We start from the raw sequence: 16,793 nt of genomic DNA on the forward strand, positions 1-16,793 counted from the left end.
AAAAAAAACACTTGAAATTGATCTAACTAAAAGGAAAAGTATTTATAAATATGATATCAATAGAGAATATGTGTGATTTATAAAGTGTTTTTCCATTCGAACTATTTTATCCAATTAATTATGTTTCATATTTAGTTATGAATATCATTTATAATGTTTTAATGTGTTTTATTTATTGATCACAATAATTAAGATGTCATGTTCTGCTCTTATTTGTAATTTTTATTTTGTAAATTTTTATTAATAATTACTTTATTATTTACTATAATAACAATGCAATTGTGTCAAGCACCTTGTGCTTAGATGGCATGTAGTGACTCTCCCATATGGGAGGTCATGAGATTGAGTCTCAGTGTTTTTTATAAACTACCATTCTTTATTTATGAAGAGACCAATGCAGTTATTAATTATTTTGCATTTACTAAAGAATTTAGAGTTGTTAACCAGCTTGGTTGGTGTGAGTGGCTCGGCACTCTTGCCCCTTAAGAGGAGGTCGCTCGATCCCCCCCTTGTATGGAGCACCAATATGGCCAGCACTTTGCCTCCCAGTGCGAGCAGAGATTAGTCTGAGTATGGTACGGGCTTAAAGGTGCTTCCTACTAGCAGGGCCTGCTCAGGACATCCCTTCCCACAAAAAAATTGTTTTCATTATTATTATTATTGTGTATGCAAGAATATTGTTAAAAACTTATAAATTTTATTTCAACTTACTTGATATTATAATTTTTTTGCTTTATTTAATTTAAATTTTAGTTATGAAAATATATATTAATTTCATATAGGGCCCATTTTGGTTGTTACGCCCTGGGCCTATAAAATGATAGGACCGGGCCTGGGTTGCTCCCATAATACCGCTGTAAGACTTGATTTTTGATCTCTTGTAACAAATTTCACATTTGGAACCAGTTGAGTTGTCCATGCAAATACTCCTCACTAGAAATGGGTGGTAGCAGGTTAGGGTATGAATGCATTACATACAGGCAGAATGAATGGAACAGACAGACATACTTTCTTGTTCTATTATTTCTGCAGAAATTATAAGATCACTGTTGGTTTATACTTTATACTACATAAGTCCCCAAATTCTTTATGGACACAATTTTTCCAGTGAAATGCAAGTTCAAGCTTCCCCTGCTATGTGAATCAGAAAGTGTAGGTGTTGCTTCAGAGATAAACCAGATAGACCAAAATATTATACAGCAGTGGCTTGGAGAAATCAAAACAGAAAAAGATTACAGCAAGCCTAACTCGTTAGAGAGCGTAAGTTGCACGTAAATATTCCACAATCTCTGCGCTCTCAAACATCTGCACCCCGGTATTTGGATCTTCTAAGTACGGAACCTAGGAAAATGCAAAGCAGATAATTATGTTTTTTGGTCTGACATTCTGTCATGGCATGGAGAACAGAAAAAAGTCTAACATGAACGAATTCTAGCAACGTTTTAATTATTAGCTAGATCAAAGAGGTCTCGTTGTGAGCATGTATTCTGAACCAACTTTTCTTCAATAAACAAAGTTTCATTTCATTTTCTTGGCATGATTGTTTAGACTCCACTATAAATCTGAATAGAAAATGACGGGAAGCTAGGGAAACTAGGGTAAAACCTGGAAATGTCCGACTCTCTGGTACAATGACTGGCGTTTGGGGCTGCCACGAGCACATCTGTAGAATAAATAAGATCTTTAAGAAGAATGTGGCAAATTGAAGTAACTTCGACTCCTTCCACATTCATAGAACAACAATAAGAAAAAAGCTTGTATGTGATATAACAGCATCAAATCAAATGCTTCTCGATATCCCATGACACAAAGGCATCTATACAAGCATATTCAATCTGCTTTTCACTCAGCAATTCATTGTCCCACATGCNATTATTATTATTATTGTGTATGCAAGAATATTGTTAAAAACTTATAAATTTTATTTCAACTTACTTGATATTATAATTTTTTTGCTTTATTTAATTTAAATTTTAGTTATGAAAATATATATTAATTTCATATAGGGCCCATTTTGGTTGTTACGCCCTGGGCCTATAAAATGATAGGACCGGGCCTGGGTTGCTCCCATAATACCGCTGTAAGACTTGATTTTTGATCTCTTGTAACAAATTTCACATTTGGAACCAGTTGAGTTGTCCATGCAAATACTCCTCACTAGAAATGGGTGGTAGCAGGTTAGGGTATGAATGCATTACATACAGGCAGAATGAATGGAACAGACAGACATACTTTCTTGTTCTATTATTTCTGCAGAAATTATAAGATCACTGTTGGTTTATACTTTATACTACATAAGTCCCCAAATTCTTTATGGACACAATTTTTCCAGTGAAATGCAAGTTCAAGCTTCCCCTGCTATGTGAATCAGAAAGTGTAGGTGTTGCTTCAGAGATAAACCAGATAGACCAAAATATTATACAGCAGTGGCTTGGAGAAATCAAAACAGAAAAAGATTACAGCAAGCCTAACTCGTTAGAGAGCGTAAGTTGCACGTAAATATTCCACAATCTCTGCGCTCTCAAACATCTGCACCCCGGTATTTGGATCTTCTAAGTACGGAACCTAGGAAAATGCAAAGCAGATAATTATGTTTTTTGGTCTGACATTCTGTCATGGCATGGAGAACAGAAAAAAGTCTAACATGAACGAATTCTAGCAACGTTTTAATTATTAGCTAGATCAAAGAGGTCTCGTTGAGCAACGTTTTAATTATTAGCTAGATCAAAGAGGTCTCGTTGTGAGCATGTATTCTGAACCAACTTTTCTTCAATAAACAAAGTTTCATTTCATTTTCTTGGCATGATTGTTTAGACTCCACTATAAATCTGAATAGAAAATGACGGGAAGCTAGGGAAACTAGGGTAAAACCTGGAAATGTCCGACTCTCTGGTACAATGACTGGCGTTTGGGGCTGCCACGAGCACATCTGTAGAATAAATAAGATCTTTAAGAAGAATGTGGCAAATTGAAGTAACTTCGACTCCTTCCACATTCATAGAACAACAATAAGAAAAAAGCTTGTATGTGATATAACAGCATCAAATCAAATGCTTCTCGATATCCCATGACACAAAGGCATCTATACAAGCATATTCAATCTGCTTTTCACTCAGCAATTCATTGTCCCACATGCTGAGCGTAATTTCCTTAGGCTTAACCAATGCTAATCCAAGTATCTCCTCTGTCAAACGGGCCAGCCCTGCATGGCGTGGCCAGCTTTCGCCTTCATGGCCAAGTGCCTAAGATCTGCAGTATTCACTACCTCCAATCCATAATCTCTCTCGAGTTTTGCAGCATCATCAGAGACACCAACACCGACAAAGATGTTACTGTCGTTTTTAAGGAAATCCCTGAGCGATTCAGGGATTTCAGGTGTGTGGATGAGCTGGAAATTCAGGCAGTTGTTTGCAATGCAGAGCTGCAGCGTTGCGATAAGGTTAGCAATTCCAGTATCTCTATTTTTATTATCAACTCAGGTCTATCTATTATCACAGATTTGATTCAATGGTCTCCCACCATCATTCCACCTAGAGCCAGGGCCAAGGATAATACAAGAGTAAGAACTCTTATGAATCATCAAATTATCTACCGAACCTACTTTGCAACGATTTTGGGAAAAGTCCACGATACTAATTGCTGCTCCACTTCTTCCCAATTATGAACTTTAGTGACTAGAGGGTGGCCTTCAACTGACTCTGCCTTGCACCATGGATAAGAATTTTCGTAATCAAAGAGAAGAACCTTCATTCCAACTTCAGCACACTCGATCGCATATCTTGGATTATCATCGATCAAAACTTTTGCTCCGAGTGACCTACCAGAGTTGGTTCATCATGAGAATAACGTTAGACAACATTTCTAGTTTTCGTTCCTTCTGTCTGCAATAATCTATGAATACCATTCTCCGAAGCCAAACTACCGAGAATTAAGTGGCTTAAGCAAAGCTGACAACACACACAACCATGAATTTTGATTTCGGTACCTGCAAATTTCTGATTTTGGTATGGACTTTCCATTTAAAGCAAAATGATTTCCAAAGTACATATTCTGAAAAAGACCAGGATAATGCTTCTCAATCCACTCAACTGTGTGATCTTTATTGCATTTTGTCGGGACCTGTGAAGAAATTACCAAATGATCATTAACTCAACACTAAGATCACAATAAAAAGCCATTACATGTGTAGCCATGGAGTACATACGTAACTATTGAAAGGTTGCAGAATCTGGATAAGTTTTGCAGAGCTTGCTTAGCACCTGGAATTGGATGTATCCCTTTTTTGAAATAGGATGTCTTGAAGAATTCATGAACACGAATATCAGCTGTCACAAGGAAGGAGGAACTTTTTTACCGACAAATTAATCCACTTTTTATCAGACATATAATCCCAATATTCAGAATGAGATAACTTAGTCTAGATATTAATTAAAAAAAAAAACACATATGCATATAAATCAGAAAGTAACAATTGCACGAAATATGTGAAGAACTAAAGCCTACACTTGAAATGAGATTTGACAATACATCTATTTTTCGGTTTTTATTTATCTTTTTAATTTTTAAAGATGCTGGATGTCTGGGAATGCAAGATACTAGGTAACTAGGACAATGAGAGATAGAAGAATATATGAACGAGGCAGCTCTAGTTTGTAATACTGACAAGATTTTGAATCAGTAGAAAACCCGAGGAAAAAACCTCCCTCCTCAAAGTTAAAAGATTATTATCATATTTAACATGGAGACAATACCTTCATCCCTGGAGCAATTCCATATCTGTAACAGGAAAGAGAGTGGGTCAGAAGGCATAGACAGGTTTTGTTTCTAAACTACATGAAAACCAACTGAAAAGAATATATAGGCTAATACTCACAAAGACTGAAATCCAAATACATATTCTAGACAGGGGAGCACATATGAGAATTTTTAGCAGGACTGAATGACCAATGACATCCTAGGCAATGGTTATTAAGTATTCTTCGTATTTAAAGCTATATTTTCATTCTATGAGAAAATAAGTATATATGATTAACTCGCAGATATCAGTAGGGCATGGATAAAAGAAAATGTTGAAGTGCTACTCATAATACCTTGAAAAACTAATATACATGATATTCAGAAACCGAGTGATGCGATGAGTAGCGGTCAGCAATAAACCGATTGAGAGCTGATACAAAGTTTCCAAGAACTGCATCACACCAAAGGATAAATAATTGATTATGAGAATGGGATCAAAGTAATCAGAAAATAGAATATCACAATATCACCAAATCACATGAATTAGGTAAGAGGTTTATAACATGGTCAGTCATTTAATAAAACCACCCATGGCAAGTCAACAAACACCAACCAATCCAGCTCAAAGTCAGTAAAGTGTTGATATGAATTCTGAAATGGTCAAATGGCATAGCTTGGAAGGAGCAAGAAGTAAAGGTCATCAGCCATTAGAGTAATAATACAATAAATGGTTCCAATGGGAGTGACCTATTGACGTTCTTTGGGAGAAAATAATAATATTAATTATTATTATAATACAATAAATGGGACACAGAAAATGTGAATATTACCTTCATCGACATCAACAGCAACTTCGATTTTTTCAGGCAAATAATGGTTGGAGAATCCAAGAGAGCTTCCTCCTCGGAGGGAAGCTTTACTGTTACTATCAGAACAGCTTGAAAGCTCATCACCCAGCCTAAACTCCTCTGAATCACCAAGCAAATGAGGCAAACAGGGAGAAACTGCCCGTGGCTTAGGCAAACCATTGTTATTCCCACTTATACTACTACTGGCGGAATAAAAAAGCAGTAATGCAGTAGTACCAATTCAAATTCCCTAGTACAGCGGGTTTCCACTTATGGAAATTTTCCCCCACTTGTACTCTCTGGGAAGAATTTCAAGTAGCTTTTCTGACCCTTCCTAAACATATGTTATCAATAAAAGAAAATATTTTTTTTTTTAAATGCCAATGCATGGGGAATTAATATTTTTGTTGAGTATAGATGGAACTATGAGTTGCCCTCCACAGAGCAAATCTATAGTCATAGTAGCACATATATATACTTGTGAAGTATGTGAGGCAGCTCTAGTTCAACAAGTACTTCACGCACAATTTTACAAAACGGAGAAGGCTGAAACAAAAGGATTACATGTCAATCATGAAGGAACATTTTATAGATGTACAATATAAATGAAAACGGCTCAAAACGGATTCACATCAACTCAAATAGATATTATCTTTCGTCCAAGCAAGGAAGGTCTTACCTCATATGCCCATATCTCTAGAGGCTTTGGTGGAAGTTTAGATGGAGTATAGGAAGATCCCTGCAGAATCATGAGGGTTAGCCTTTGCGAGAAAACTCGAGTAAAGAGTTAGCAAAGCCTTCTGTCAAAGTCTGAAAGGCAGAAGCCAAAATTAAATATCTATAATCCTAATATATCCAATTAGTTTGACTAAATATTATGTTGCTTACAGTTAGCAGACCGAGAGACAATAAAAGTGGGACCCGTCCATCACCTATGTTGGGAAAAAATCCCACTGCCTTGTGACAATTAAAATCACAAGACCAACACGGTGCACAAATACGAGATAATACACAATAGTTCAAAAATAAATATGAACACAAGGAACACAAGATTTACGTGGAAACCCCAAAATGACGGGGAAAAACCACGGGCCACCAACAACAACAATTTCCACTATCACAAATCTCGGGTACAAAGTTTTAGGCTACCACGTGAGCCATACATCCACAAATCATCAAATATATCAACTCCTAGGCCAAAACATTCTTCCACATCCACAGGCTAAACATAATAATATCTCGTACTCAAAATATTCAATCTCCAAAACTAGGATAAAAATGAATACAAATATTACGAGATTATCCAAAGAGATGCCTGGAATAAATACAAGCTGACCTTCAAATATTTGATGAAGATAGTACCCAGAGCTTCAGCAAACTCACGACAAAATAGCACCAATATGAAGAAGAGAAATGATTTCTTTCTTCTGCTGCAAAACTGCCGAAATGGAATGAGAGAAAAATGGTTTTTCTTCCACTGTCTTCTGCCTCTCTCTACTGCCGAAACATTGAGTGAATAATATGGGAAAATAAAATTCCCTCTTCTGATGCCTCTCTCTACTGCCGAAAGAGACAAAATGGAATGGGAAATAATTGAAGTTGAAAATGGTGTCTTGAGCCAAGAGAAACAAAATGCCAAACATTTTTTATTTTATTATTTTGTTTTGTTGTGTTTTGTCCCTTCCACATGGAGGGACCCAACAAATCTCCCCCAACCGACTATGTGGAAGACATCGCCATCCCAGCGATAGAGCAACACACCTCAAACTTCCCTCTTGGCAACGCTTTGGTCATCATGTCTGACCCATTATCATCGGTATGAATCTTTTCAAGTTCAAGCATCTTGCATTCCAAGATATCTCTTATCCAATGATATCTCGTGTCAATATGTTTTGACCTGTAATGAAACGTAGAGTTCTTTGCAAGATGAACTGCACTCTGACTATCACAATAGAGCACATACCTGTCTTGAACAAACCCGAGCTCCTGAAGAAACTTCTTCATCCATAGCATTTCTTTACTGGCCTCAACAGATGCTATGAACTCAACTTCAGTGGTAGACAAAGCGACACACTTTTGCAACCTTGATTGCCATGAAACTGCTCCCCCTGCATAAGTAATCAAATAACCTGAAGTAGATTTCCTGGTGTCAATTCTCCAGCCATATCTGAATCTGTGTACCCGGTAAGAATAGGTTTTCCTGTACCAAAACACAAACTCAAACTTGAAGTACCCCGAAGATATCTTAGAATCCACTTAACAGCATCCCAATGTTCTCTCCCTGGATTTGAGAGAAATCTGCTAACAACACCCACTGCATGAGCAATATCTGGTCTCGTACATACCATGGCATACATTAAACTACCAACAGCTGAAGAATAAGGAACTCTTTGCATTTCTTCCTTGTCTTTCTCACTAGAAGCACATTGCTTCTTGCACAATTTGAAATGCATATCAAGAGGTGTACTGACTGGCTTAGCTTCATTCATATGAAATCTCTCAAGAACTTTCTCAATGTATTTCTCTTGAGATAACCACAGCCTTTTGTTCTGTCTGTCACGGATGATCTTCATCCCAAGAATTTGCTTTGCTGGTCCCATGTCCTTCATAGAAAAGGACTTACTCAACTCTTGTTTCAACTCTTGAATTCTTGAGGCATTGCGACCAACAATCAACATATCATCAACATAAAGCAGCAGTATAACAAAGTCATCATCAGAATATCTGTTCACAAAAACACAGTGGTCTGAAGAAGTCTTCTTGTACCCATGCTTACTCACAACAGAAGTAAACTTTTTGTACCACTGCCTTGGAGCTTGCTTCAAACCATACAAACTCTTTTTCAATCTGCAAACATAATCTTCTTTCCCTTTGACCTTGAAACCCTCAGGCTGTTCCATATATATCTCCTCATCTAAATCACCATGGAGAAAAGCTGTCTTCACATCCATCTGCTCAATTTCTATATCCAAATAGGCTGCTAGGCCTAACACAACTCCGATGGATGAAAATTTCACAACAGGAGAGAAAATCTCATCAAAATCAATACCTTTCTTCTGGCTGAAACCCTTCACCACCAATCTAGCTTTGAACCGTGGAACTGAAGTGCCCTCTTCATGTTTTACTCTGTAGACCCACCTGTTTTTCAAAGCTTTCCTGTTCTTTGGTGCCCTCACCAACTCAAAGGTATCATTTGCATATAAGGAGTTCATCTCATCCTGCATAGCCTCAAGCCATTGTCTCTTTTGCTCACTTTCCATAGCTTCTTCATAAGACTCAGGTTCTCCCCCGTCAGTCAAAACACATACTGGCTGGGAGAATAACGAGTAGATGGCCTCCGTTCCCTATCAGACCTTCTCGGAAGATCAACTGGAACCTGCGAAGGAACTTCTTGTTCCTGGTGCACAACATCATCAACATGACCATCTGCATCAGTTGTATCATCCTGATAGACCGGTACAGGATCACCATTCTGACCATTTTCCTGAACCTCATCAACATCATTTGTATCTTTGCGGGAAACTGGCTCAATGTCAATCAAACTTCCACTGTCATGAGATTCTGGCTTTTTCACTTTGTCAATATCCTCAATGGTTTGATTTTCAAAGAACACTACATCATGGCTTCTGACTAACTTCTTCTCAACCGGATCATACAGCCTGTAGCCAAATTCATCAAACCCATAACCAATGAAAATGCACTGTCTAGTCTTCGAGTCCAACTTAGATCTCTCATCTCTTGGAACATGCACAAATGCCTTACAACCGAAGACTCTGAGGTGATCATAAGAAATATCCTTTCCACACCAAACTTTATCAGGAACTTCATTTTTCAAAGCAATAACAGGAGATAAATTGATTACATGAACAGCTGTGGAAACCGCCTCAGCCCAAAAAGAACTAGGCAACTTTGCATCATCAAGCATACATCTGACTCGCTCCATAATAGTCCTGTTCATCCTTTCTGCTAAGCCATTTAACTGAGGTGTCTTAGGAGGAGTTTTCTGATGTCTAATGCCATACCTTCTGCAGTACTCATCAAACGGTCCACAATATTCACCGCCATTATCAGTACGGATGCACTACGGTCCACAATATTCACCGCCATTATCAGTACGGATGCACTTCGGTCCACAATATTCACCGCCATTATCAGTACGGATGCACTTCAATTTCTTATATTCACCGCCATTATCAGTACGGATGCACTTCAATTTCTTCCCTGTACCGCCATTATCAGTACGGATGCACTTCAATTTCTTCCCTGTCTGTCTATTATCAGTACGGATGCACTTCAATTTCTTCCCTGTCTGTCTTTCAACAAGGGCATGAAACTCTTTAAACACACCAAGCACATCACTCTTGTGCTTCAAAGTGTAGACCCAAAGTTTCCTAGAATAGTTATCAATAAAGGTTACAAAGTAATATGCACCTCCAAGTGATCTAACCTTCATTGGTCCACACACATTAGAATGTATCAAATCAAGTGGCTCTGACCTTTTTGTAAGAGGATGGCTCATGAAAGAAACCCTTCTCTGTTTTCCAGCCAAGCAGTGAACACACTTGTCCAATTTAGCCTCCTTTACCCCAGAAAGCTTACTCTTCTTGGCAAGGTAATCAATCCCCTTCCCACTCATGTGACCAAGTCGTTTATGCCACAGTTCTGATGCACATTCTTTTTCTACCACATTCACTGAATCATCAGAAACAGAACTTTGCAAAGAGTACAAGTTAGAAGACTTGTTACCTCGTGCAACAACCAGTGAGCCTTTAGTGATCTTCCAATGCCCATCACCAAAGAAACAACAGAAACCATCATCATCAAGTTTTCCTGTAGAAATAAGATTCAGTCTGATATCTGGTGCATGCTTGACATCTTTAAGTACCAACTTTGTGCCATTGCTTGTCTCCAAACAAACCGTACCGATACCCGTCACCTTCACCTGACCATCATCACCCATTCTGAGCTCTCCAAAGTCACCTGGAGTATATGAAGAAAAGAATTCCTTCCTTGGTGTAACATGGTAGGCTGCACCTGAATCCACAATCCAAGTTGTCTCATGGCATGCAACGTTGATGGCGTTTTCATCACAGGCAACAAGTAAATCTGTTCTAACTGTCGCAACTTGATTCCCGGTGTCACCATCTTTATTGTCTTGCTTCTTTTCTCTTTTCCACTTGAAGCAATATTTCTTGATGTGACCTTTCTTACCACAATAATGACATTCAATATCCTTGTACCTTGACCTTGACTTGCTTCTGCTTTTATCTCTACCCCTCTGACCCTTTTGCTTGTTTCTCCCCCTATCATCTGTAACCAAAATATCTGATTGAGAAGTAGATGTGTCTTGAGATCTTCTTCTTGCTTCTTCATTCAAGATACCACTCTTGACATATTCCATGGTCACAACACCGTTGGGAGCAGAATTGGTCAATGAAACTCGAAATGTTTCCCAAGAATCTGGTAGAGTATTAAGCAACCAGAGACCAAGTACCTCATCCTCAAATTTGATGCCCATACCAGACAACTGATCAAGAATGCCCTGAAAATCATTAACATGATCATTGATCAATGTACCTTCCATGTATCTTATATTCATCATCTGTTTCAACAAAAACAATTTGTTATTGCCTGTCTTAGAAGCATACAGGGTCTCAAGTTTATTCCATAGGCTCCTGGCATGTGTCTCATTAATAATGTGGTTCAAAACATTATCTTCAACCCACTGTCGAATATATCCACAAACTTGTTGGTGTTCAAAGTCTCACTCCTCATCTGACATATTTTCAGGCTTTGTACTTGCAAACACAGGTAGATGTAACTTTTTCACAAACAGGAGATCCTTCATTTTGGCTTTCCAAATGTGATAATTTTTACCATNCCGCCATTATCAGTACGGATGCACTTCAATTTCTTCCCTGTCTGTCTTTCAACAAGGGCATGAAACTCTTTAAACACACCAAGCACATCACTCTTGTGCTTCAAAGTGTAGACCCAAAGTTTCCTAGAATAGTTATCAATAAAGGTTACAAAGTAATATGCACCTCCAAGTGATCTAACCTTCATTGGTCCACACACATTAGAATGTATCAAATCAAGTGGCTCTGACCTTTTTGTAAGAGGATGGCTCATGAAAGAAACCCTTCTCTGTTTTCCAGCCAAGCAGTGAACACACTTGTCCAATTTAGCCTCCTTTACCCCAGAAAGCTTACTCTTCTTGGCAAGGTAATCAATCCCCTTCCCACTCATGTGACCAAGTCGTTTATGCCACAGTTCTGATGCACATTCTTTTTCTACCACATTCACTGAATCATCAGAAACAGAACTTTGCAAAGAGTACAAGTTAGAAGACTTGTTACCTCGTGCAACAACCAGTGAGCCTTTAGTGATCTTCCAATGCCCATCACCAAAGAAACAACAGAAACCATCATCATCAAGTTTTCCTGTAGAAATAAGATTCAGTCTGATATCTGGTGCATGCTTGACATCTTTAAGTACCAACTTTGTGCCATTGCTTGTCTCCAAACAAACCGTACCGATACCCGTCACCTTCACCTGACCATCATCACCCATTCTGAGCTCTCCAAAGTCACCTGGAGTATATGAAGAAAAGAATTCCTTCCTTGGTGTAACATGGTAGGCTGCACCTGAATCCACAATCCAAGTTGTCTCATGGCATGCAACGTTGATGGCGTTTTCATCACAGGCAACAAGTAAATCTGTTCTAACTGTCGCAACTTGATTCCCGGTGTCACCATCTTTATTGTCTTGCTTCTTTTCTCTTTTCCACTTGAAGCAATATTTCTTGATGTGACCTTTCTTACCACAATAATGACATTCAATATCCTTGTACCTTGACCTTGACTTGCTTCTGCTTTTATCTCTACCCCTCTGACCCTTTTGCTTGTTTCTCCCCCTATCATCTGTAACCAAAATATCTGATTGAGAAGTAGATGTGTCTTGAGATCTTCTTCTTGCTTCTTCATTCAAGATACCACTCTTGACATATTCCATGGTCACAACACCGTTGGGAGCAGAATTGGTCAATGAAACTCGAAATGTTTCCCAAGAATCTGGTAGAGTATTAAGCAACCAGAGACCAAGTACCTCATCCTCAAATTTGATGCCCATACCAGACAACTGATCAAGAATGCCCTGAAAATCATTAACATGATCATTGATCAATGTACCTTCCATGTATCTTATATTCATCATCTGTTTCAACAAAAACAATTTGTTATTGCCTGTCTTAGAAGCATACAGGGTCTCAAGTTTATTCCATAGGCTCCTGGCATGTGTCTCATTAATAATGTGGTTCAAAACATTATCTTCAACCCACTGTCGAATATATCCACAAACTTGTTGGTGTTCAAAGTCTCACTCCTCATCTGACATATTTTCAGGCTTTGTACTTGCAAACACAGGTAGATGTAACTTTTTCACAAACAGGAGATCCTTCATTTTGGCTTTCCAAATGTGATAATTTTTACCATTCAATCTCACCATAGCTTTCCAAATGTGATAATTTTTACCATTCAATCTCACCATATTACTCGTATTTGCCTCCATGTCAAATATACCTCTCACCATATTACTCGTATTTGCCTCCATGTCAAATATACCGAATTAACAACCAGGGCTCTGATACCACTTTGTTGGGAAAAATCCCACTGCCTGTGACAATTAAAATCACAAGACCAACACGGTGCACAAATACGAGATAATACACAATAGCCCAAAAATAAATATGAACACAAGGAACACAAGATTTACGTGGAAACCCCAAAATAACGGGGAAAAACCACGGGCCACCAACAACAACAATTTCCACTATCACAAATCTCGGGTACAAAGTTTTAGTCTACCACGTGAGCCATACATCCACAAATCATCAAATATATCAACTCCTAGGCCAAAACATTCTTCCACATCCACAGGCTAAACATAATAATATCTCGTACTCAAAATATTCAACTCCAAAACTAGGATAAAAATGAATACAAATATTACGAGATTATCCAAAGAGATGCCTGGAATAAATACAAGCTGATCTTCAAATATTTGATGAAGATAGTACACAGAGCTTCAGCAAACTCACGACAAAATAGCACCAATATGAAGAAGAGAAATGATTTCTTTCTTCTGCTGCAAAACTGCCGAAATGGAATGAGAGAAAAATGGTTTTTCTTCCACTGTCTTCTGCCTCTCTCTACTGCCGAAACATTGAGTGAATAATATGGGAAAATAAAATTCCCTCTTCTGATGCCTCTCTCTACTGCCGAAAGAGACAAAATGGAATGGGAAGTAATTGAAGTTGAAAATGGTGTCTTGAGCCAAGAGAAACAAAATGCCAAACATTTTTTATTTTATTATTTTGTTTTGTTGTGTTTTGTCCCTTCCACATGGAGGGACCCAACAACCTACACAAAGGATAACCCGGGAGCTAAGGTATGTGACATATCATAAATAGTGCAGATTGAGATGGAAAACAAATGAGAAGATAAAAAGTGACATCAAAATGTAACAATGTAATTTCTGGAAGGCACGCATGTGTACGTACATATATGAATACACAAACATGCATATACATACATATTTATATAATCTACATAAATACACCATTTAAGGCGTATTAATTCATTATAAGACTAGTTAAACAAAACGAGGCCAAAAAGAAGCAAGCAGCACACTGCAGTGGCATACCATATTTTCCAACCAGGTACTATATTATCTCATCTGATTCATACATTGCAACTCCAGTGTTTGGATCAACCTGTAAAAGGCACAACCTTACACACTCACTTGTAAAACAATCCAAGAGGCAATGAGGATTGCCGTGATGCAAATAGAAGATATTGTAACATTCTTAAGATTCCTAAATGCACTGTCCAAGTCCATAGTTTCGACTTACCATATAAGGAAACTGTTGCTTTCCACCCATCTGAGCAACCTTAGGACGAAAATTTGGGCCATTTCTTGGGCAAGGATAGAACAAGACATCAAGATCCAAAATTGCGACAATTTCCCTTACCTATAGTAAATTATATGTGGTTGGCAGATAAGGAATTTTCCAATGAAATACCATAAATGCAACATCAGATCTATTTAAAAGAGTCTGATAAACCAATTTTAAAAGTAAAAGGTAAAGAGGTCAAGGCTTCCTACAGTGTCATGAAAGCAGACTGGAGTGACTTTATTCCATTAAGATGCAATCTGCTCTGAGAGCAAAACAATTACCTAGAAAGGCTATTAGAAAGTTTTTTTTATACAAAGTATTTTTGTAATCAGAAATTCTTCCTTATAGAAGGATTCATGGCTTCATTTCATGCAAACATATAGACCAATTGAACACTACCTGAATCCAACATTTATGAGCATTTGACATTTCATTACAAGCAAGATGAAATCAACCATATCCAAGAGTAAATTCAATCTTCAATTCCATTTCTGAATGTGAAATTTCAATATTAAAAAAAAACTATGCATTCTATCATACTGATAGAAATATCTCCAGTTTCAGAATATTAAACTATGTGCAACATTCTAAGGTCATAAGAAGAAGAAGAGAAATGTTTAGTGTTACCTTCCGACAAAAGGGGCAGCTGAATACACATCCCGCCAAATCCATATTAGGCACATTAGTACAGAGCAAAAGATGGACTCAGTCACAATTTATCCAATATCATATTTAAATGGTGAAAAAAAAAAAAACGTATTAACTGAATTTAGAAGAAAATATAAATGAAATCAAAGAAACCTTTCAAATTCATATATCTCAATTGGCTTCTCTGGCCGAGGACCCAGTTTCGAAGTCTCTTTCACCGCGAAACCTGTTTGTAAGCATTTGATGTCAGAAACATATCAATCTAAACTTGTTACGATATTCTGAACCTTACTGTGTAACACACTGCTTATCATAATCGACAAATAATTCTTTGCAATCAGACATGTAATAATTTCATGTTAAGTTCCCTAATATCAAAAGTTTACCCACAGTGTAACACCACAACCTTGACTTCAATCCATGGAATGGTAAAAGAAAAGTTTATGATGTGATTGAGGCATAGCCAAAAACTATGAAATGTTCACTATTTTGCATTCTCTGAAATCAATAAGGTGCAATCCATCTTAGACATGGATAAATTAATTGTGTTCTTCCAAGAGATTGCATCCTAAGATCTGATTTCAGTTTCATTTTTTAATACGTTTTCAATGCAATTCCTTTTCTGTGCAATTATCTACCACAAATCCATCCACAACGAAGGAAGGTTGTTTACATGTATTAAATCTTTTGGCTGAGTTTTGCTATATGCACGCGCGCATACACACACACCGAATAAGGTCAAAACCCCTTTCACCTTCCAAAAAAGTTATGAAAATATATCCCAGTTAAGTGGTATGAGTAGAGATATTAATAAGCAATAACTACCAGCAATTTCAAGTGCATACTGGTCAGGTGGTATCTCTTTCTTGTCCACAAAGGAGGCTGAATATCTGCAGAAGTGCAGAAAGAATATTACAAAAAATTTATCCAGTACTACCAGCAATTTCAAGTGCATATGCAAATTTGTCCAGTATTTTGCAGCTACTGATGAAATAAATATTACAAAAAATTAAAATAAAAAATCTTGTAAACCAACAAAGAAATAGTTAAATACTTGTTCACTATTAGTGAAAATCACCCACAGTCCTGAACTGAGAAACTGACAGTACTACTAAGTTTAATCTGATGCAGTGGATTTACCAGTTGTGCTTGGACTCTTAACTCTAGGCTTTTGGCTGCCTTTATAGTTAGTAGTTTCCTTTAGATTGCCAAAGAATATACATTATATACATTGTATCTACTTTTGATCTCATCTTCTCTTTTTACACACAACACTCATACATATAGACAGATAAATTAAAAATAACATTAGCTAGTGAAACTCAAATTGCCTTCATTTTTTGAGTTAATTCTTTGCACTAAAATGCCCGCATGCATCCTACTTATCTCCAATAATGCCTAAGATATATAATATAATATTGTTGTTTAGGAATCTTAATACATTTAGTTTGCAGAATTGTAAATTAGGTTGTATTGTTGTTTAGGAATCTTAATACATTTCTAATTATATTGTATTGTTGTTTAAATGTTTAAGAGTTTGGAATTAGGAATTTTATGTTTGTTTTCATTCTATTTATTAGGATTTCTATGTAAAATGAAATTGT

The 16,793-nt window shown here is 37.3% G+C and overlaps 2 protein-coding genes and 1 long non-coding RNA gene across 4 annotated transcripts; all 3 read right to left on the minus strand.

The window, feature by feature from the left end:
* Positions 1 to 986: 986 nt before the first annotated feature.
* LOC116001562 lies at positions 987 to 1,827 on the minus strand. The gene is made up of 2 exons (XR_004094242.1): positions 1,606 to 1,827; positions 987 to 1,341 (listed from the first exon to the last, which is right to left on the minus strand). It is a non-coding gene; the product is annotated as an uncharacterized LOC116001562 (long non-coding RNA).
* Positions 1,828 to 2,210: 383 nt separating this feature from the next.
* Positions 2,211 to 6,057, minus strand: LOC116001546. Of its 2 annotated transcripts, XM_031241430.1 has the most exons (8): positions 5,568 to 6,057; positions 5,091 to 5,188; positions 4,752 to 4,776; positions 4,260 to 4,325; positions 3,986 to 4,119; positions 3,602 to 3,817; positions 2,872 to 2,929; positions 2,211 to 2,565 (listed from the first exon to the last, which is right to left on the minus strand). In XM_031241430.1, the coding sequence occupies exons 1-8, from the start codon at positions 5,763 to 5,765 to the stop codon at positions 2,476 to 2,478; spliced, it is 885 nt and encodes a 294-aa protein (XP_031097290.1). In that variant the 5' UTR covers positions 5,766 to 6,057; the 3' UTR covers positions 2,211 to 2,475. The 2 variants fall into 2 exon arrangements, with proteins under 2 accessions (XP_031097290.1, XP_031097295.1); XM_031241435.1 differs by lacking the exon at positions 3,602 to 3,817.
* Positions 6,058 to 14,299: 8,242 nt separating this feature from the next.
* LOC116008480 lies at positions 14,300 to 16,144 on the minus strand. Its single transcript, XM_031248691.1, has 5 exons — positions 16,015 to 16,144; positions 15,343 to 15,415; positions 15,169 to 15,187; positions 14,497 to 14,616; positions 14,300 to 14,358 (listed from the first exon to the last, which is right to left on the minus strand). Exons 1-5 carry the CDS (start codon positions 16,142 to 16,144, stop codon positions 14,308 to 14,310), a joined length of 393 nt encoding a protein of 130 aa, XP_031104551.1. The 3' UTR covers positions 14,300 to 14,307.
* Positions 16,145 to 16,793: the final 649 nt, after the last annotated feature.

The sequence above is a fragment of the Ipomoea triloba genome, chromosome 1 (genome assembly GCF_003576645.1).
Source record: "Ipomoea triloba cultivar NCNSP0323 chromosome 1, ASM357664v1".
NCBI lineage: Eukaryota > Viridiplantae > Streptophyta > Magnoliopsida > Solanales > Convolvulaceae > Ipomoea > Ipomoea triloba.

Excerpts from the sequence above, each read along its gene's own strand:
- LOC116001546 (XM_031241430.1), bottom strand. The coding sequence starts at position 5,765 with ATGGTTTGCCTAAGCCACGGGCAGTTTCTCCCTGTTTGCCTCATTTGC. Across the intron at positions 4,120-4,259 it reads AGGGATACATCCAATTCCAG|GTCCCGACAAAATGCAATAA; the intron begins GTGCTAAGCAAG and ends ATTTCTTCACAG. Across the intron at positions 3,818-3,985 it reads CCAAAATCAGAAATTTGCAG|GTCACTCGGAGCAAAAGTTT; the intron begins GTACCGAAATCA and ends CAACTCTGGTAG.
- LOC116008480 (XM_031248691.1), bottom strand. The coding sequence starts at position 16,144 with ATGCACTTGAAATTGCTGGTAGTACTGGATAAATTTTTTGTAATATTC. Across the intron at positions 15,416-16,014 it reads GTATGCACTTGAAATTGCTG|GTTTCGCGGTGAAAGAGACT; the intron begins GTAGTTATTGCT and ends GCTTACAAACAG. Across the intron at positions 14,359-14,496 it reads AGCAACAGTTTCCTTATATG|GTTGATCCAAACACTGGAGT; the intron begins GTAAGTCGAAAC and ends TGCCTTTTACAG.